The sequence below is a fragment of the Sinohyriopsis cumingii genome, chromosome 17 (assembly GCF_028554795.1).
Source record: "Sinohyriopsis cumingii isolate HCF-2022 chromosome 17, ASM2855479v2, whole genome shotgun sequence".
Lineage (NCBI taxonomy): Eukaryota > Metazoa > Mollusca > Bivalvia > Unionida > Unionidae > Sinohyriopsis > Sinohyriopsis cumingii.
In genome coordinates this window covers 45,260,591-45,283,432 of record NC_142977.1, presented here as the reverse complement: position 1 = coordinate 45,283,432, position 22,842 = coordinate 45,260,591, and the positions used below count along the sequence as shown (strand labels likewise).

General features: G+C 37.3%; 1 protein-coding gene across 13 annotated transcripts in view; it reads right to left on the bottom strand.

The window, feature by feature from the left end:
* Positions 1 to 22,842, bottom strand: part of LOC149778535 (proto-oncogene vav-like) — a 220,624-nt gene that overhangs the window by 154,729 nt on the left and 43,053 nt on the right. For 11 of the 13 annotated variants that reach the window (XM_089939423.1, XM_089939418.1, XM_089939430.1 and 8 more), the window contains exons 3-5: positions 9,915 to 9,970; positions 3,480 to 3,551; positions 60 to 143 (exon numbers count right to left, since the gene is read on the bottom strand). In XM_089939423.1, the coding sequence (XP_089795549.1) occupies positions 60 to 143; positions 3,480 to 3,551; positions 9,915 to 9,970 (212 nt within the window). The remainder of the gene's footprint in view (positions 1 to 59; positions 144 to 3,479; positions 3,552 to 9,914; positions 9,971 to 22,842) is intronic. The other 2 variants (XM_089939429.1, XM_089939428.1) reach the window with 2 other exon arrangements.

The window sequence follows — 22,842 nt, the reverse complement described above, 5'->3', positions numbered from 1 at the left end:
AAATCATGGTATAAATACAGGGAACAAAGATCCTGAACTTTGACCTTTTGCATACTTACAGTGCCAGGTCCTGCAGGTTACCATAGATATCTTCCTCACTGTTGTTATTATGACTACTGGACTTGTTATCAGGTGGAAAACCACTACAAGCAAGAGATAAACTAAAAACATACCCATTCAACCAATCCACTAAGTGTTACTATAGTACTTGTAACCATGGTAGAAAGCAATGAACTGTACCACAGTAACCAAGAAATGTGCCATTATGTTTGGCATGGTATTTTCTGCCAAGGCAGTCTTAAAATGGTTATGAAGCCCTCACTGGTCAGTGATTTGATGCTTAAATCAAAAGAAACATTAACACAAAGTTTTCATTCATTCCACTGATATCTTGAATGAAAAATAGCCAATAAATAAATAGTATGGAATACATTATTTTCCACAGAATGACCCATTGCCATCAATTCATCCACAGTTTAGAAAACTCATGTACAGTACTGTACATGTTTATGAATTAATATTAACAATGAAGTTTTGCATAAAATATACTTGAGGTCAGTACACTGGACATTTCTGTTAAATCTAGTTTAACAGAATTGCAAATATATCTCCTTCCAACCTAGTTAATAGGTCATGGAAAAATATGACTTTTCAACGTGTTATAAACAGCTACAATACTGATTCTTTTACAGTATTAGAAATACTTCAAATAAAACAATTTTCCAATCTGTGCCCTTTAGGATCTTACACTAATGATAATACAGCAAATGGTTATGTGTGGTTCTTAAACTGACCAATGATAATACAGCAAATGGTTCTGTGTTTCTTCAACTGACCAATGATAATACAGCAAATGGTTCTGTGTTTCTTCAACTGACCAATGAAGGCCAAGAAAAGTAGTAAGTGCTGACAGAAGAGTAATAGAATTCATTCAGGGCAAAGAAAGAGACAGTGTTGGTTCTTGAGACAATACATATCTCAAGTCTGTGAAATCCACTCTGCAAAAACAAAGCAAAATAAAAAGAAACACGGTACACATCACCCAAGTGAAAAATAATTAGATCTTCAGAAATTACCTATAAAGTAAACTGCATTATAGACATGGAAGATATCGCTGTTACAAACGGCAGGCTAATGATTCCTAGGTCAAGGAACAAAGGAGCTAGTTTGAACGAAATAGTTACCAGTTTATATCACATCTAAACTGTTCTGCTCCATTTGTTTCTATATTACTTTTGATACATTCAGCCAACGTGGGTATGTCAGAAAGCTTGCCAGTAGCTCTTCGTGGGTCGGTGGTTCTTTCTGGGGTTTTCCCGGTTTCTTCCTCCACCATTAATACTGGCGCCATACATAGCCTATCGTGTGTTGAAAAATGGCGTTAAACCCCACGACAACAACAACAACAACAACTTTTGATACAAAAATCTATATTAATAAAAACAACCTAAAAACGAGTTAATGATGGTTTCCTACTGTCACACTTCATCTGTTCTGGTATGATGCCAGGACTTTGTACCAAGCCAATCAGGCATGTAACTGACCAATCATGTAACTGTGACCCTGTTTACTTCCACAGTTATATGACATCCAAGATGGATACTGACATACGGGAAATTCCACTCAAACTGATTCGCTATTTTAAACTTTCCTCCTGTAGTGGATTTAAGAATCAGTATCACGCCAAATGTGAAGCAATTGTAACAAAGTTTGTAGGTTTATATTTCTCACAATTGTGCTTTCAAATTATAAAAAAGCTAAATTACATTATACGATACACTTTAACAACAAAATATGCACACAGATCACCACTGTCAAGAATTTTAAAATATGGCACTTTTGCATTGAAATAATCACACATTTAGTGTGTTTTCTAGGTCTTAAAATGAATTCATTACTGGAGAGAAAAATGTATTTCCCTTAAACTGGCTGACTTAAATTTGACCAGCCAATTGTCTCAGATCTAGACAACTTTAAAACATATGTTTAATTATATCAGGCCAGAGCTGAGATTCATCAACAGAACACAAGTCTAACTTTGGACTTAAGTCTCAGGTCCACTGATCTGATAGACTGAAATATAAGTCTGTCTTTAAAGAGGCCAATTAAATGCCTCAAGTCTGGACTTAATAATAAGACCTGCATTAGTGAAATTGGAGACTAGTCTTTTCTGGAAGGGAAGTAGAGTCTACATACTGCAACCAAGGTGACAAGCTAAATGGTGATTTCAAAGGCCTAATTCAATTTGGTGACCAGTCATTTAAAACTTGTATTATGCAAATTAAATAGAACAAATGAAGTAATTTTGCCAAGTCTTAATTTTGATAATTCTGATCCAACTTAAATTCAACCCAGCCCAAAGTGACAGTTGTGCAATTAAAAATTTTAAATTCCTTTTTACCTTTCCACTCAAATAAAGGGTGTCAATACATGTGCATGACATGTCATGGACATGCCCTTATTTTAATCAGTGACATCTGAACTACTTTAATCCTTTTTAATTAAGGGAATTCTAAAACAAACACTCTATGTAGCCAACCATGCTGTGTTCTTCCAATAGACAATCCCAAACCATGTACAGTGTACATCAAAACCTTCAATGCACAGGGGGGAGGGGGGCAAAGAATTTAGTTTTACACAAAAAGGAAATGTTTTTTTTCTTCTAAAAGTTTCAATCATTTGTGGACTGAATAGCTTACTCCATAGCCTAAAAATATTGAATAATCTGGCATGAATGCCACTAAAAATTTACGTAAGTTTGGAGTAATCTTTTTTCCATGTCCATCTTCCATGATTAAAAATCGCTTTTCTAAAGCAAAGAAAAACCAAAACAACACCTGATAATATAATTGAATATAGTAGGGTCCAAGATTCTGGCTGTCACTTTTATGGTTTGGTTCCTGTCTTGTGTACTAGAGATAAATATGGTTTAAATATAACGAGAAGTTACAATTCTGGGTAAATCTAATAATTTTTTTTATAAAACAAGCAGCCATTCATGCTAACTAATTTTACAAAACCATTAAAGTTTAAAGTTAAACACAGCAGGTGCCAAGATGGACAAAATAAACAAGATTATAAAATCAATGCAATTGTCCCTTTCCTTAAAAATGTCTCACGCTGATTGTCATAGACAGATTCCTCAGAAATTGCAACAACTGTTTATCAACAAAGAATTAATTCCTTGATCGACTTGTAAGAACAGTCAATATTTATATAATTACATGAAGTAGGAATCGTTAACAATAATGAAGAAATATATGTCTTTTAGAAATGGCCATGAAGGTTAATGAAACTGAAAAATCCAGAATTGTTCACTCCTTGTCTATTATTAGTATTAATGAAATTAAACATTAAAACTAAAGCTAGCCCAAATGCTCAAGATGCACACAAAAATGGCACAAAGCCCCGGGGCCCCAGGCTCTAGCCAAAATAAGCCTCTGGCCGTTATGGGGTATTTTATCATTGGGTACACTTACTGGGCGAGCTCCTCGAGCGCATTATAGTAATCATGCTCAGGTATGTGATGGTGATTATTGGATGGAAATCCGCTAGAATTACAGAATAAATCAACAAAGCATATGTTAAACATTAGTCCCATAAAATTCCTCTGGACAACAAAATATCCATCCTAAATACAAAATGTGTATGTGTTTGTGTGTGTGTGTGTGTACATGTATGTAGAGATGAATGGTATTACTAGTATACCAGTTTATCATTTTATTTTTTCTGGTGATACGTATTACAGTACTTCTGCACTATACCGGTACGACAGTACTTTCCATCAATAAGGAATAAACAAATATTTTCTCGTTTAGTGAGTAAGCGTGCTTTATGTTTACTATCCACTCTGATAAATATCTTGCCCAGGTATTGGCATCCAACTCGAAATTTCTCTGCCTATTATATTACTAGTGTAGCCAGTTAATTGTAGGCTTTGATTTCAAACTTCCTGTTTTTGTCAATAGTCTCTCTTATTTCAGCAAGGTGTCTTTCACAGTATGCTATTGTGTAAGCTTAATCATCACACACAGCTTTTAGATTGCAACTTATACAACAATTAACAGATACGTAGAAAATTACTATAAGGTACCAGCCACTTAATTTTTTGGGGGGGTTGGGGAGGACTGTGATTTTCTTTTGTGCTGATATATAGTTTCATTTCTTTTATCTAAATATAATTAATATTTTTTTCCAAATAATGTCAAAGAGGTGTTATTTTGCTATAAATCAGGGCAAGATATTTTTTTCCAGCTACTGACAAATGGAAATTAAACAAAAAAGCTTCTGGTGCCTTCCCAAGAACATTTAATTTGTTGGTCCTTAACATAGTTGTGGTTATCCGTAGCATCACAGTATATTCAGAAATAAAGTGGTGTACCATGGTACAATTTTTTTATGGTACCAAAATAATTGTGTGTGTGTGCATATGTATGTATGTATGTATGTATGTATATATGTATGTATGTCTGTCTGTCTGTCTGTGTGTATGTATGTATGTATGTATGTTGTGTGCATGTATGTATGTGTGTATGTATGTATGTATGTATGTATGTATGTATGTATGTATGTATGTATGTATGTATGTGTGTATGTATGTATGTATGTATGTATGTGTGTGTGTATGTATGTATGTGTGTGTATGTATGTATGTATGTATGTGTGTGTGTATGTATGTATGTATGTGTGTATGTATGTATGTATGTATGTATGTGTGTGTGTATGTATGTATGTATGTATGTATGTATGTATGTATGTATGTATAGGGTTTAATAGCATATCAGCACATGTGACTATATAGTGCTCATTAAGCTTAAGCACCTTGAGAAAGATACACAAAACAGGAGATAAAGGCAAAAGGCTAGAAAGGAAAAACATGTATAAATTATTATTATTATTATTATTATTATTATTATTATTTAAAGAAGAAGCTCATTGGTCAACTGACCAGTCTTCCATGGAGCCTTCTCATACATGACAAAAGGTAAAAGTGTACAATGTAACATTTAATATAATAACCCTTCTACTCTTGCAGCAGAGGATAAAATTCACAACTTCATAATAATTTGCAATTATTTTTTATACAGTATACAAAACTGAAATATTCATTACTGTTTCAAAATGTATTGAATTTTGCCTTCTGTTTTCAATGCCACAGCCAAAAGAATGTAAAACATATTGCAAACACTGAATGATAATACTGACCACAATGTGTCACCAGTGGCAGTTGTTGTCCGCAATTAAAAGTAAAATGTGTAGAAAATTTATATTTTCGATCTACAACAGCTTGTCGTCTGTCTAATGAATCGATTCTTTTTCTTGATCAATATAAACTGCATATAATCAAACCAATTGGGTCTCAAATGTTCAGACTTGTTCTTCAGTTGTGGGCTCATGAAGAAATAAAATATTGGCAAATGAAAAACCTGAACCACAATATCAGTGCAAACTTTCCAAAACTGGGACCTGGATCCCAATGTAAATTGGAAGAGTGTACATGTATGTCAAAGACTGGGACCTAGATCCAAATGTAAATTGGAAGAGTGAACATGTATGTCAAAGAAGGAATTGTTTTAGCGTCATGATAATTCATGCCATATATGATGAGAATCTATGAGAAGGTTCAGGAATTTTTATTAAAAAAATACTTTTTTAAAACTAAAACTTCAACAAACATTGATGCTGCTCAACACTTCCAATGTGGCTAACTCCTAAAATGCTGATTCAAACATATTCCATTTTCTTACAACACGTAAAAGTATACCAACTTTTAAAGTGTTTCTGTAGATCTTAAGAGAACAAGTGTAATGGACAGACTGATGATCAACATGACTCTAGTATAACCCACCAAATTTCATTTTGCTGTGAGTATGAAAATGGATGTAGAGAAATATGTCTTTTTGTACATGTGTAAGGCTAAATTTTTACAGAATTTATATAGTCCTGGTCTAACTGTGTTTCTATGGACAAATATTCTTGTGATAAGTTAAACGTTTCTAGAAGCTGATATTCTGGGTTATAGAAGTTGGTGATGATCAATTGTTTAAGGCATCAGGTCTAAAATGGTGCAGGTAGGTTTTGCACCAACTGATGATCAGCTCAGATAGCTACTGTGGTATGCCTTTAGTCACGGCACTTTTACTCTACTTGCCTCAACCCAATATAACCTTTGCAGTGTCTATGTGCTGCTCAACAACAAACCAAACCAAACCAATTTTCATCAGTAAAACTAAAATAAGACCCAGATGCAATGTGTAAATGAAAATGCAGACAAGAACATCAATAACAACACAGAGTGTTTCTAAGTAATCATATAGGCGTCAGATGCCTTTTAGACTTTAAAACAAGTACAAATATGATGAACATAAAGCCAATTATTAGGCACCCACGGAATTGGCAAACAGCTAGCAGCTATAGTAAACCAACCAGCCACTAATCATCCGGAATTCAGTCTGTACCACCTGTTCACACCAATCACCTATTTCCAGTCATGCATAAGAAGGGTGTTATATATATATATATATATATATATATATATATATATATATATATATATATATATATATATATATATATAGTTTCCATGGCAAGCCAGTGTTTGCAATAACTGCCTCCAGACTTTAAGTTTATGTTTATATGTTTATGCATTGTGGCTTAGAGGAAATAATTGCAACATAGAAAAAAGGGTGTGTGTGTGTATATATATATATATATATATATATATATATATATATATATATATATATATATATATATATATATATATATATATATATATATAGTTTCCATGGCAAGCCAGTGTTTGCAATAACTGCCTCCAGACTTTAAGTTTATGTTTATGCATTGTGGCTTAGAGGAAATAATTGCAACATAAAAAAAAGGGTATCCAGCTAAAAGTACCCTTTCCCCTCCAAATTAAATATTACAAATCCAGTGATTTCTCCAGAATATATCCTTCCTCAAACATGTTTAACAGGAAGGCTTGTCAGTTTTGATGGGAGTTGTTTTATGTCAGAAGAGAATCAATAAACAGAATTCAGTGTAGTACTAGTATGCTTGAATAAGTGTGTGTATGTGTGTGTGCGCGCGCGCATAATAAATAACTTTTGAAGGATAGGTCTAAAACTATGCTGTTTATTTCCATTATCAACAGTGGCAGTGATTGTGTGTTAAAACAATAACTGGATATTGTACGACAATGGTTGTATACTGTATGACCATGGCTGTATGCTGTACACATTCGAACTCCATATAATAAACATTTACAAATACAATTACGCGTTTCTAAACCTCAGGTTAAGAGCACTGTTTTAATTGTAATTTTCTGTTATTTTTTTAACGCACTGACAACTTCCACACTGATAGAGGCAACACTACTAAAAAGCTGAAGGTGACAAGAAAAGGTTGTACCACACATTACACAACATTTTGCACCAGACTGATTAATTTATAATGCCGACAAACATCATTATTTCAATTATTTAACTTTGAAAATATGTTCATTAACAGAATCTATGATGAGCACGATTTTATTATAAAGACAGCATAGAGAGGATTATGAAAAAGTCCCTCAAACATATCCCCACGTGTCCTGATGGAGTTGCCACAGATACTCTGAATAAGTTGTAACAGCAAGATTTTCAGGATGACCAATGTGGCAGCCATACTGTGTGTACAGTAGGTATATAAGAAGTCTATTGCTGAAAACCAATGTTGACACTGACACTCATTTCAAAGGAATAATGATAATATTTTCAACATGGCCCACATTATTACCATATTGAGGGTCAATTTGCATCAATTTAATTTCAGGCCAGCTAGACAGCATAAAAACTCATATCAAATTGACTTTTCAATCAATCATAGCAATAAGAATAGTTTCAAGACAGCCACCAAGATTGTAATACTGGAAATTAGATCAATGCCATTTTAGCTTGGAACCAACAAAACTATAAGAAATCATCTGGTGAAAACTACATTAGGATATGACTTTCTGTTGTTTTTTTTTGAGGAAGAGAATTTCAAGATAGCTGCCATGCCAATGCCTTGCATAAAAACAGATCTCAGCTGTAAGAGAAACATCTAGATTAGGTCGTTAAGGTTGAGTTGCAAATCAGTTTGAATAAACAGAATAGTTTTGGTTATCATATTCCATGTATAGGTTTAGAACTTTTGGCAAACACTGCAGCCTAACCAACAAATACCAAAAAAAAAACGGCAAGTCTGCCACTGTACAATCTCATCAAATTCAGTTGATACAATGTTTTTAATTGCAAAAAAATCAATGAAATCTGCCCATCACTCACTGGCAAAAAGTCACTAAGTAAGTGCTTAATTATGCAGTTGATTAAAATATCTAACGCTAACATGATTAGATCCAGCTTTGTTAATATTAATGAATACTACAGCTGTTGTTAAACTTAGAGCAAATCAACTGTGCAGTTTTCATGTACAAATAAATCTCTTCCACACTAACATCACCCCTGCTACTAGAATCAAACATAATGTCCACCTGTGTTAATAGGTTTGGTTTGCTGCTTTACTGCACTGCCACACAAGCAGGTTATTATGTGCCAAGACAACTGGAGTAGAGTGCTTTGCTCACAGACACACCAATAGCTGACCCTGGCTGGTCCAACGGTAGGATCTGAACCAGCTACCTGTCGGTTGTGAGTTCAGTACTCTAACCTCTAAGCCACCATTGTTCCCTGTGTGTAATAAGTACCATATTTCCCATTTACATGCAGATTAATCAAACTTTACCCACTGTGTATGTACATGTACAAAGATCACCAGCTGATCAAGATCACTCTTGTTTTAGCTGGTCCACCTGTGTAATTGTTATATAGTTGTGCCAACCTCCAGATTTATCATTTATACATACAAGAACTCGTATAAGTATTACAGTATACCCTCCAAACTGAGACCACCAAATGAACTATAGAAAAGTGGTCTATGTAAGAAGGTATAATGTATTTACTTTTTTGCAAATGGGAGTGGATGAACAAGGTTGTTGTTGTTGTTGTTGTATGTTTTAACGCCATTTTTCAGCACAAGATAGGCTATACATGGCGGCCAGTATTAATGGTGGGATGAACAAGGTTGGAACTGGGTAGTGGTCTCAATTTTAGGGGTGGTCACAGGCAGAGGTTTTAATGTAGTTTTGAAATCTGGGTATCAACAGTTCTTCAGTGACTTGTGATGGATACACATGTATTATTGATAGATATGTGAGAAAATAAAAAAAAAACAAAAGAGGAGACAACGATAGAAGGAAACATCACATATTTTGTGACTACTGGAAATTCCACAATCAAGTTATATATCTGTATCATCTAAATACTGAAAGACATATTTTAAAATTGACTTCCAATGATTGTGTGTACTTTTATTTATATAAAATTCTTTTTAGGCAAAAAAATATGTGTTTTCTACCGCACTTGGATTAAAATTAGGGTGGGTAGGCAGGTTGTTTTTGTGGGGCCTTGTTTTTTAAAAAAAAACATGATTAATATTTTTAATTAATTCTTATTTTTTACCATGGGGGACAAGAGTTGGCACTGAAAAACTGTGATGGTCAGCACACCGGAAACATATTTTTGGGGGATTCCTCAATATCAAATGTTTTGTCCAAGCAGCAATGAAATAAATACTTCCAAACTTGAGGAAGAAAAATATAATAATAATAATAATAAATGTAATAATAAAGTTTAATAATAATAATAATAATAATAATAATAATAATATTAATAATAATAATAATAATAACAACAACATACTAATCATTCCAAATTTCGAAAAGAACATTTCACATTAATTATTACAATAAATTAAAGTTTATTACATTATTTTATTAATACATAGTGGGAATTTTCTGGTAATTTTTTAGGAATGTGACAGAAAGGCAAACTTACTTGTATTTTTTCTGTGCCAACTCCGTCTTTGAGAGCTTAGACAAAGTGGTCAAAACCTATAAAAGAAATATTACAAATGAACTGAAAATAGAATTATTTATGATTGGTATGCTGCAAAGGGTCCAGCTCACTAGAAATGGATTGGTATCATCGATGTATCAATCAACCACAGTATTTTCTCATGCAATGGCATATAATAATAATAATAATAATAATAATAATAATAATAATAATAATAATAATACAATTCTCTAAAATATTTTCATGCATTATTAGTAATGCAATATGAACTTCAATTTGCTGATAATAATAATAATAATAATAATAATAATAATAATAATAATAAAGACTTTATTTAGAGAAGGTAACTCAATTAGTTACATAACTAATCTACCTTGAGGCCTTCTATCTGTTATGTACAATATATACAGTATATACAACATGATGTGAAGAGTCTGGCTTGACACTAAATAATTAAGTAATTTTAAAATTCAAAGTATCAAGCCTGGAACACATTCACAGGCATCTGTGAAAACATAAACATATATAAAACATAAAATATCATCCTGCATTGAAAAATTCAACTACGAAAATGATGCAAAATTACAGAAAAGCAGGTACAGTCAAACCCGGTTATCTCGATTACGTCGGGGGTGTAAAAAAATCGTCGACATAACCGGGTCCCGAGATATCCGGGTTCATAAAAACCGGTAATTTTAAAAATGTCCTTGAGCATTACTCCTGTCTCTTGCTGGTGTTTACTGGAATCCGCTCCCACTGCATGTTACAATAAAATAAACAGAACGCTTAATTGATAATAAAATGAAATGAACTAACCTGGTGTTGTTATCATTTATTCCTTTTTTATCATCATAAGTAATTTATTAAAGAAAAAATATATCTATGAACTCCATATATCACATGTAGCGTATGCATCCATTACTGTAGTGTGCATCACTTATGTCAGATAACACACGACGCATTTTTATAATTGATGTGAATATTGAAAAACAAATCATGTTTGGTTGTACTCAGAGGTTTGAATATGTTATCAGATTGAAAAATGGATCAAAGAAAATCACAAACGAGAGAATGAGAGAGAAACATCCACCGATTGCTTTCAGGCACCCGCCATTCACGCATAACGCGGTGTTAGGTGCAAAATAACCAAGATTGTATTATATCCAGGTTAATATATGACAGTATCTCGCAGATAAAGATCAATAAATGTTTTTGAAAATACATGTACATGTACATGTACATTGACTGTGAGTGCAAATGAGGAAAAGCGATCCTATAAACCAACTCTGCTAGACGCCATCATGTATGCCCGTGCAGCTTGGAACAGTGTATCGCCGAAAACCATTCAAAACTGCTGGTTCCATTGTATTTTTCCGGAAATTTCTGATGAAGAATTTCACCAGCAGTGTTTAATTGCACAAGAAATTAAAGAGCCTCAATCAGAAATAGGTCTTGAAGCGATGGCTGATGAGATTGCGGACTCCATAGGCATTGCTCGGGATGAATTTTCTAATTATGTTCACGTGGATGATGATGCCAATGCCTATGGTGAACTTACTGATGAGGAAATAATCCAATCGGTGACAACGAAGCAGATACAATCATGCAAGCAAGATGATGATGATGATGATGATGATCAGCCTATCACTATCCCAAGCTACAGTGAAATGGCTGAATGCATTAAAAAAATGAAATTGTTTGTGGCAAGTGTCGACGGTGCCGAGCATATGTATGAAAACGTAAGTGCTTTTGAATCGTTCGTTACAGATCAGCACCGGAGTAAACAAAAGCAGACTGATATTACTTCATATTTTCTACAAATCGATCGCTTTTGCTGACTATTTCTTGTACAATTTCTGTGAGATTGACGTTAAAAAGTTGCATTTCGTCGAATTAAGCGGGTCCACATGTTACTTCGGACCGAAACTTATGCCCGACATAACCGGGTTATCGACTTAACAGAGGTCGAGATAAGCGGGTAAAAAATAGCATAACAAAGAAGAATTTTTTCGGGACCGGACCAAAACGCTCGACATAAGCGGGTTGTCGAGATAACCGAGGTCGAGATAAGTGGGTTTGACTGTAGTATTTTTTGTACTAGAACTGTTCAATTTTTAAAAAATTTCGTCCATTTAACACATTAACCCCTGGTGAAGAGTTAACATGTCAGAAGGTAGTATCCTACTGCCGAGTTCTGTAGCGTCATGGTCATGCATGATACAATAAAGTGGGTGGTATTATAGAAAGGTAGACAGATGTAGCTCTACAACAGTACCAAATAATCTCGAATTTCTAGTTGCCCTACAAAATACAGATGGAAAAACCTAATTTTGTGGACCCAATTTTTTTTTAACCCAAAATTCGCTCGTGGTCGGAATCCAATTTTGTGTCTGGAATTTAGACTTTTTGGTCTCAGATCTAAGGCAAACCGGTATGTATTGCAAACAGACAGATGAACCTTTGCAAAAAGTAGGATAAGATGGGCATTTGGAATAAAGACTGGTCTTGATACGAAATTAAGCAACAACAAAAAAAAATCCAACTTTTACCCTTTTGCTCATGCATGAGTCAAGTAGCCAATGAAAAACGATGTTTCTAACACAACTAGGCATTGTGTTATTGGAAGATGACCTGGAAGTTGGTGTTTTCTGGATGTATTCAGGAATAGCTTTCAAAATGTGTTTCCTACTCAAATTTCAGGTGAAAAAGACAAACCTCCAGAGATAATGTGTTAAGACATTGATTATGAAAAGAGAAATGCTAGGAGCCTGCCTTATGTCACTGGGAATGTTGTTCCATATCAGTGGACCAGCATACTGAAAACTTTTTTAAACAATTCCTTCTTTGGCCTTGGTATAATGTAATTTTTACTTCTTATGGACCTTAAATTTGGAGTAAAATCAGCATCTCTTTGGTGAAAGATATTGCTTAGATAGACAGGAATGGCTTTTCTGGATACTTTATACATCAATTTGGCCTTTCTAAGAAGTATCCTTTCACGTATTGTTAAAACCTTTATATTATTCATTGCATCCTGAAAATTGTCTATACACTGATCTAGAATTAAATGGCAGGCCCTCTTTTGGAGTCTTAAAAGTGGTGTTATTACTGATTAAGAGGTACTACCCCAAATTACATTACAGTAGTCCAGATATGGCTGAATAGAACTTTTATAAAAGATGACCATATACTGAAGAGGAATGTATGTTTTGATTTTCCTCAGTAGCCAAAGATAAGAATTAACCTTTTTTGAAATATGTGAGCTCCTAATTAAAAAAAGAATGAAGCTTTCAACATCAAGATGCAAGGACCGTAAGTGTAACCTAAATCTAATCCATTTTCTGTCAAAAAATATTTTTTTTTAACGTCTGTAAACAGGAATTACAAACGGCAATTATATCTATTACAATGAGGTGTTTATGTCTTTGTTTTAATGTTATGCATGAACTAATAATGAACAATAATATGAATGAAAAATGAAACTTGGTATTATATTTTTATATACATTTTAAAAATTGTTATCATGATATAAATATAAATACTATGTCGTGTAAAGTTTTTTACATTAACTTACATAAACTATTACCATCCATCTGGCTGGCACACACACAATTTATTGTTTTCACTATACAGATGTTCTGCACACAATACAGTGGGCAGCTATGACCCACCCACCCTAATGATAGGTAATAATGGGGGAGAGCTGTATTTATATACAACACTCACTTTAACTAGTCTAAAAGTCTAACTTCTGCTATATGGTTTTAAAGTTATGTCCACAAATTTTGCAATGTGCAAATGCACGATTACATCACTCTCGAATCGTTTCTAAAATTGAAAAGCACTATTTATTTGCCCAACATGTTCTGAAGTTTAAAAATATCCATCTCCTCTAACATTTTTCAGAGATATAATGAGCCACATTGATGAAACCTCTTTTGTTTGGTGCCATTTGTTTCAAGTATTGAATGGTCTGATTCCTTACTGTATGTCAAAATATAATAAATCTGTGAGATGAGTTTTCACCTTAAAGAAACCCATCTATTTTTGTGGAAATGTGTCACATACAGTTGCTATAAATACAAAATAGGGAAAGAACATGGAGGTCTATGATGATAAATGTACTACTATGCTACTCTTACACATTATGCAAGTCTTCTTTTTTTTAAATATTCCCAAATTTATGTGGGACCAAGGAGATGAATTTAAAAATGACAAACACAACTTTCTTTAACTTTTTCTGTATGTATCAATAAAGCAAAATTCACACTGAGAGAAGTTTAAGATGTAATAAGCTGAAAAAGCATAATGATTAGAGCAAAAGCACAACGGCTGGCATTTATGCAAAAGGATGGCAACTCCACTTGTCGTGGATGCAAGTGTATTTTTTATAGTTTTTTTTATTTATGTGATACAAAGATACATACTGTATCAAAGATAATTATTATGATACAACATGTCTGGTGACACAGTTCTGCTGCTCAGTGCATTTTACAAAGCAGGAACATAAACAGATGAACTTGTGTTGGGAAAGAAACATTAGGAGAAGATGGGTACTCAGCGTCCATGACTCACCTAATTAAGACATGAAATGCTGGCAATCCATCTATTAAAAATCAATATAAATGTGCATGATAAATTGGTTGAAATCCTACAACATTCCTGAGTAAAGTTCAGTCTTGGAGGTGGGCAATCAAGTGTCAAAAACTCTTCTAAATGATACAATAAATATGGAATGCTGAAAATTAACACAATGTCAGTAGTGAAGTGGGGCACCCTACGTACAATGGGAATTAGCATTACAGGGACCCCTGGGTCAATCTACGTACAATGGAAATTTAACATGGCGAAAAATCGTGGGTCAATCTACGTACAAGGGGAATTTAACATGGGAATAAATCGTGGGTCACTCTACGTACAAGGGGAATTTAACATGGGAATAAATCGTGGGTCAATCTAGCGTCAAGGGAAATTGAATATAGGATTTTTTTTAAAAAATAAAAAAAATAAAAAAAATTTTTTAAAAAAGGGGTAGGCAATTCAAAGACTATCTCTTTTCGAGATATATGGGGGCCCTGAAAAGGGCCTTTGGGTTTTATGTTAATGTATTCATTAACATAAATGGCACCGCATTGGTCTTCTTCTTGTCCTTAGGCTGCGTCTTACTGTTGGTCCGTACATCAGCACTCTTTTCAGGCATCCTTGTCTTTCGACGTAGATCCTACGTATCCACAGGCTGGTGTTTGTCCTGTGGACAACGGTCCACTTCGATCGGACATACATGAGCAAGTCTGTCCGAAACATCATGGAAGACACAAGGGTGGATGACTCAACTGTAGTCCACATCTTGAAGCGACGAGAACAGGTGAATCAATGCATTGAAAGGCGCTTATTTATAGGCGGAGGAAGGATTGAAACGGATTGAGTTCATTTACCAATCCGAACACGCGTTACAGAATTCAGTCAGCTCGCATCCAATCCGAAGAGAGCAGTCTGTGACGTCACGTAGTCAATATAGATTCGCTAGCGCTTGTGTGCAGTCAATCTATGCGACAGTGATTCAACATGACGGAAACTCAGAAAACGATCCAGTGGGGTGCACCAGCAGGGGAGACTGCCCAAGGGAACCCGGACTTACTTTCAGAAGAGGTGAATTGGGATTTTGTGGATTTTCTCTCCTCGCAAGAATTTGTTCCGGAACCTTCGTTACTTTCTTCATTACCGCAAGTGGAGAATTTTAGACAGAGACAGAAAGAAGAATTGGAGAAATTTATACAATGACAAAAGGAAGCGGAACAGACTTTTCTCCTACAGCAACAGCAACAAGAAGAAGAAGAGGTAAGAAAAAAACAACAGCAACAACAGCAAGAAGAAGTAGCAGCAAAGAAACAAGAGGGTGAAAATCAAACGGTCACGGTACTGTTGGACATTTTAGCGGAGTTAAGAAGTCTGAAACAAATGTATCAGACTTCTTTATCACGACCGAAGAGAATACGACCTTCCCGAGCCAAACATGTCAACCCTGTGACTAAGCCTACCGTACCACCCTTAGTGATTTCAACCCAATCATTATCATCAACATTACGCAGTCCAGAAGTAGGCCTTGGCCGTGGCAAAGGCTTAAGGCAGTTAAAATTGATTGCTTAAACTCACCCCTACACCATGAAGAAAAAAGGCCCTTTTCAGGGCCACCCACATTTCTCGAAAAGAAATACAATTTCAATTTGCCAATAACTCAAAAAAAAAAAACTCACCCATGTTACCCTTTTAATACGTGTCTGTGTATGAGTGCGTGAGTGTAGCTTCTTATTTTAAAATCACAACTCAAAGACACTTACCTTATATCATTCATTTATTCTTTTCTCCATTTTTTACAATCCAATTCACAATTTATAACACAACACTTTAATAAAAAGTTCATTAATTTCTTCTTTTCTCCTTGTTTAGTCTCTCTGTTTTTTGAATTTCTTCACCGTCACACTCTTTTCCTCTTCTTCCTCCTCGCTTTCTTCCCTTCTTCTTTTTTTCTCCTGTTTCTTTTTCTTCACCTGTCTTCTTTCTTCCTCAGAAGAATCCCTCTCTTCCTCTGAAGAATCCCTCTCTTCTTCTGAAGAATTCCTCTTTTCTTCTGACTCCTCTTGTTTCTTTTTTGGGCAATCTGGAGACCAATGTCCTTTTTCTTTACAATAATAACAGGTATCTTGACTTTTGTCTTTTTTATCCCCTGTTTTTTTTCTTTTTTGACGGTCTGGACACTCTGAAGACCAATGCCCTTTCTTCTGACAGATATAGCAAGTATCTTGACTTTTATCTCTAAAGGAAGGAGAGTAGTCCGTAGGCTGGTCTGAAGAGAATTTTCTAATGACCCCTCGCAAAGCTCTGACGAAACGTTCCATCTGGTCAGTCTCTTCCATCGTTGTGCTCGGCTCGAGAGTGAAATGAATAGTGAAAGGACAAGACACACACCCTTTTATATACGCTGGTCTGCTATGACTATAAAGTAGTTTATGGTGTTTGAACTTGAGTCATTTGACTTTTTGCTTTCAAGATGAAACGATCCCATTCATTCGAGAAGAAAGAAGAAGAAAGTAAGAGGCAGAAACGTGATCTATCGCCTCGTACCAGGGCTGAGATCTTGGCACAAATTCATGCCAGTGATTTTGAAGAGGACATGAGTGAACCAGAATCCGAACCCTCTAAACCAAGTTCATCACCCTTAGTTAACCCTGAAAATTACTATTCCATTCGAGAGACGGAAAAGCGCTCCTCTAGAAAATTTAGAACCACGGCTTACAAATACACGGTGAAGTTTAAAGATTTCAAGGCTGAAGTGCCGTTAGAGAAAGCAGAAGGGTTCATCACTGAGGTGTGGGATTCTTTGCTCACTGCACTCAAGCGACAATGTCAACCCAAAGAAGACGATCGCTTGAGACTTTCCATACAACACGACGGTTTGAAATCCCCTGTTTGGATCGAGTTTAGCACCCCTGCAGAATTAACTGCTTCCAAAGTCATGGACAAGATTCAACACGTACAACAATCTAATGATCAGTTTGACATCACCGATGGTAAAGCCACACTGGACATGACCCACGTCTCTCCTCCTCAAGGGACTGGACGCAAAAAGATGTTATTGGTGGACGACCTTCGCAACACCAAAACGAGTCTCGTCCGAATTAACAACCCTCATGACCAGATGTGTTTAGCCCGTGCCATCGTGGTGGGACGAACCTATGCCAACAAGAACGACACGGTAGAATGGAAAAGAACCTGGAACACTATTCAACGTTCCGACCGAGCCAAACAACGAAACGAAGCAGAACTCATGTTACAACAAGCCGGACTGCCCAAAGACACACCTTGTGGCATTCCCGAGATGCAAAAATTGCAAGATGTCCTAGCTCCACGATACACCTTGAAAGTGCACCCTCAAGAAATGCGCGGGCCTCTATTGTTTCGAGGCCAAGATTTTAAGGACGGAAAATACATTCACCTTTATCATCACGATGACCATTTCGATACCATTACCAGTATCACTGGATTCCTGGGATATGTTTATTATTGTGAGAAATGTGACTATGGTTATAATAATCGAGAGCAACACAAACATTGTGGATGGAAATGCTCAGGATGTTTGGCCTCTCCACCCTGTCTGAGCGAAGAACCAGTGCCTTGTTCAACTTGTCTGCGCACGTTTGTCAGCCCTACCTGTTACCAACAACATCTGAAGACGCAAGGTTCACAGAAGAAATGCGCTTGTCAACTGCTGAGATTGTGCCCTACGTGTGGACAAGGCATACTTACCAATAATGCCAAGGCACACGTATGTCGAGGAAAGAAAAAATGTCACATTTGTCACCACATCGTGGACTTGGAACACCAATGCTACGTGCAAAAATACCAACCCTCACCAGAGAAAGAGGACGGTCACAAGAAGAAAGGCAATTTCATCTTTTTCGATTTCGAATGCATGCAAGAGACCGGCATTCACATTCCTAATTTTTGCGTGGCTCATCGAGCGTGCGAGAAGTGCATTCAAGAACCTATCTTCAGTCATTGCCCTCACTGCAGCAAGATTCCTGGAGGACGTGAAAAAATCTTTCGGGGACCGAACACGTTAGCCGATTTTGCACAATGGGTCTTAGACCCCATCGACAAGACGTGGAGCCAAGAGGACATCGAACGTTACGGAGATTGTCATCGTCATGCCACGGTGATGGCTCACAATTTCTCCGGATACGATGGACAGTTTCTTTTGAGATACTATACGGAACAAGGCACCGAGCGTCCTAAAGTGACTTTGAACGGAGCCAAAATCATTTTCATGCAAGTGGGACAAGTACAGTTTAAAGATTCGATGAGCTATTTGGCCATGCCTTTGAGTCGAATGCCTAAAACGTTTGGAATGACAGAAATGGCTAAAGGGTACTTTCCACACTTTTTCAATACGGAAGCCAATCAACACGCCGTTCTACCCCATTTACCTGAGGCTCACTATTACGACCCCGACAACATGCGTACCGAACAACGAGAAGCTTTCTACGCTTGGTACCAGGCTCACGCTTCGGACCCTTTCGACTTTCAGGAAGAAATGCTAAAGTATTGTCGTTCCGACGTGGACATTTTACGGCGTTGCTGTGGAAAATTTCGAGAACTGTTCATGGAACACGGAGGGGTCGATCCTTTGAAAGAAGCTTGCACCATTGCCAAAGCGTGTTCCTTAGTGTATCGACAACGATTCATGCCTGAAAACACCGTGGCTGTCATCAGTCCTCAAACGACCCACTTTGTCAAACGTCAATACTCGGTCAAAGCCCTACGTTGGTTACATTACTTGTGCGACAAGGAAGACAAGTGGATTCAGCATGCCCGCAACGGAGGGGGCGAAAAGACCATCGGAACATATTCGGTAGATGGCTGGGACTTAGAAAACCCCAAGATCGTGTACGAGTTTAACGGTTGCTTATTTCACGGATGTCCCGTCTGTTACCCTGACCGTGGTACTAAAAATCAGTTTTTGCAACGAACCATGGAAGACTTGTACCAGGACACTTGTCAGCGACGCCTAAAGTTAGAACAGGAAGGATACCAAGTGGTGGAAATGTGGGAACACGAGTACGATCACCGTATGAAAACCGATCCCGAGTTTAAACGTCTCGTGGAAAGTTACCAGTTCATGGACCCGCTGAACCCGAGGGATAGTTTGTACGGAGGAAGGACCAATGCCACCTGTTTGCTGTACCAAGCCGACGAAGAGAAAGGAGAAGAAATCAAATACTTGGACGTGTGTTCGCTGTATCCCTACGTGTGCAAATATTGTCGTTTTCCCGTAGGGCACCCACAATTGCTGACGGAACACATCGACCTGAAAAACATTCGACAATACGAAGGCTTGATCAAGTGCAAAGTTTTGCCTCCCACGAACCTCTACCATCCCGTCTTACCTCACCATTGTCAAGGCAAACTGATGTTTCCCTTGTGCCGTACTTGTGCCGAAACGTGCAACCAAGATCAGCTTTGTCAGCACACCCAGGAAGAACGGGCCTTGACGGGAACCTGGGTCAGCGTAGAATTGTTCAAAGCTCTGGACATGGGATACCAACTGTTAGAAGTGTACGAAATTTGCCACTTTCCCAAGACACAACAATACCACAAGGGTGACCCTACTCAGAAAGGCATTTTCGCAGACTACGTGGATGCCTTTTTGAAACTGAAGCAAGAAGCCAGCGGCTATCCTTCCTGGTGTCACACTCCCGAAGACCAAATACAATTCAAAGAGAAATACCGGGAACAAGAAGGCATCACTTTAGACCACATCGAGAAAAACGAAGGCAGGCGATCGTTTGCCAAAGTGATGTTAAATTGCTTGTGGGGTAAAATGGCACAACGACCGTGTTTACCCAAGACGGAATATTTGACAGAACCTTCCCGCTACTTCCAGATGATTCACGATAAAACCAAATACATGAAACACGTGGACGTCGTTCGAGAGAATTTAATCTTGGTCAATTACGAAGAAGATCTGGACTTTGTACAAGACGACCCTTTTGGAAATGTCATCATTGCGGCTTACGTGACAGCCCATGCTCGCTTAAAATTGTACGAAGCTTTAGAACTGTTAGGGGAACGCGTCCTGTACTTTGACACGGACAGTTGCATTTACATCCATCACCCGATTCAACATCACCCTAACATCGAAGGAGACCGTTTAGGAGCCTGGACAGACGAACATCCCGACGACAAGATTCTAAGTTTCGTCAGTGGCGGTCCCAAAAATTACGGCTACGAATACCGTGACAAACAAGGAGAAGTGCACACGACGTGCAAAGTGAAAGGACTGACTCTGAATTATCGTACCAGTCGAGTGGTCAACTTTGGGGTATTGAAAGAAGCCTTGCAATCGGGAGAGGATGGAAACTTTAAAGTGACCACCTACCAACCGAACAAAATTGTACGTTTACCCACTCACCACATCGTCAGTCGGCCCTTGGAAAAAGTCTATCAAATTGTATACCAGAAGCGAGTTCGACTTCCCAATCATTTCACCTTACCGTACGGTCACGTCGGTATTGGTCTGTATATAAAAAAGGAACCCTAGGCAAGATCGATAGTTCATTGTGACTACCAAGACCGAGCAAACAAGATGAATACTTTGAAAGAGACATCGTTCCAGTTTGGGGATTGTAAAAAAGTTGTATCTTCCTCTAGTGTGACTAATATTGGATGGATAAGACCCATGCATTGCGACGGAAAATGTCCGGAAGGAAACTGCGATTGTCCATGTGGTTACCATTGTAATTGCGTAACGGAGTTTGCAGACGAGTGCGATTGTGAGCCTTGCGATGGGACCGATGCTGTACCTTGTGACCTGAGCGATGCCGTAAAGCATCATGGGAACTTTAGTGCCCCTACCCCTGTCATGGAAAGTGATGCTGTGCGTGTCAAACCTGTGGGATGCGAAAGCGATGCTGCTCGTCCTCTTGGACATTTTACTGGGTTTCGTTTTAAAGGGGAATGTCGACCTTCACGTTTACCTCCCTACGGATGTCATCCAGCCCTGAGCAAACTCCTACCCATTTCACTCAACCCTCATCGAAACGAACCTGTGAAAAACGAATATTCGTTTCCTGTGCGTTCGTCGGAATACTGCGACTTTGAAAATCGTCTTCAATCGTTCAAAGGAAAATGGCCAAAGTATCTGGGAGGACCGACCCCCGAAGAATTAGCCAGAGCCGGATTTTTCTACTTGGGCGAAGGAGATAAAGTCAAGTGCTTCAGTTGCGGTGTGTCACTTCACCACTGGGAACCGCAAGATTTGGCCTACGTAGAACATGCTCGATGGTCACCGAATTGTCATTACTTACCTTTAGTGGGACCGAGACATTGAAGTAACTTCTTACCATAATCATCTGTTCATGGATACTTTACAAGAGAACATTTGTGCTTTGCCTGTGGAGTTGAGAGAACGCATTTACCGAGAGCTGGTCAAAATACAAGTGAAACGTAAAGAACAATTGCATCCGATACGTCACCAGTGTTTGAACCACTGGTACCTGAAGGCTATACAAGGACTGATTCAATTGAAAGTGTTCCATTGGACAGACATTGATCAACGACCTCCTGGTTATAAAAAGGAATGGTTTGGTATTGACGATTCTATCTACTACATTGTAAACGTACTGCATCGAATTCCAGAGGAAGAGTTAACGAATTACCAACATCTTGAACACAATGTCAACTTGGTGAAAGAGGAAACTTCTGAACGAATTGTAATGTGTAGATTAGTGACTCAACGATTTAAATTCGACACTGAAGTGAAACCATGTTTGTGCAAAGAGTACATTTCTTGTGTCAGACCAAAGAGGATTTAGTATAACCTATTCATCGATACTTTACAAGAGAACATTCGTGCTTTGCCTGTGGAGTTGAGAGAACGCATTTACCGAGAGCTGGTGAAAATACAAGTGAAACGTAAAGAACAATTGCATCCGATACGTCACCAGATCTTTAACCACTGGTACTTGAATGGTATAAGAGAACTGATTCGTCAGAAATTCTTTCAATGGTCAGACATTGTTCAAAACTTTGAGGTCGCTAATGATCGACATGTTCATAATTATGGTTACTTCGAGATTCACCTACAGCAATACATTGAGGAAGACAAGTTAAAGGATTACCAACATTTGTTACGTGGAATCTACTTAGAGGAAGAGGAAACACCTAAACGAACTCTGACGTTTCGGTTACAGTATGCAAGATTTAGATTCCCTACTGGAGAACGAAGATCTCTGGCTAGAAAGTACGTCTATTGCATCCGAAAAAAAGAGAATATAAAAACAGGCTGCCATGCCACGGTTTATGTCACATGTCATCCAACAGATTCCGTGGAAGGAACTCAATGACCATA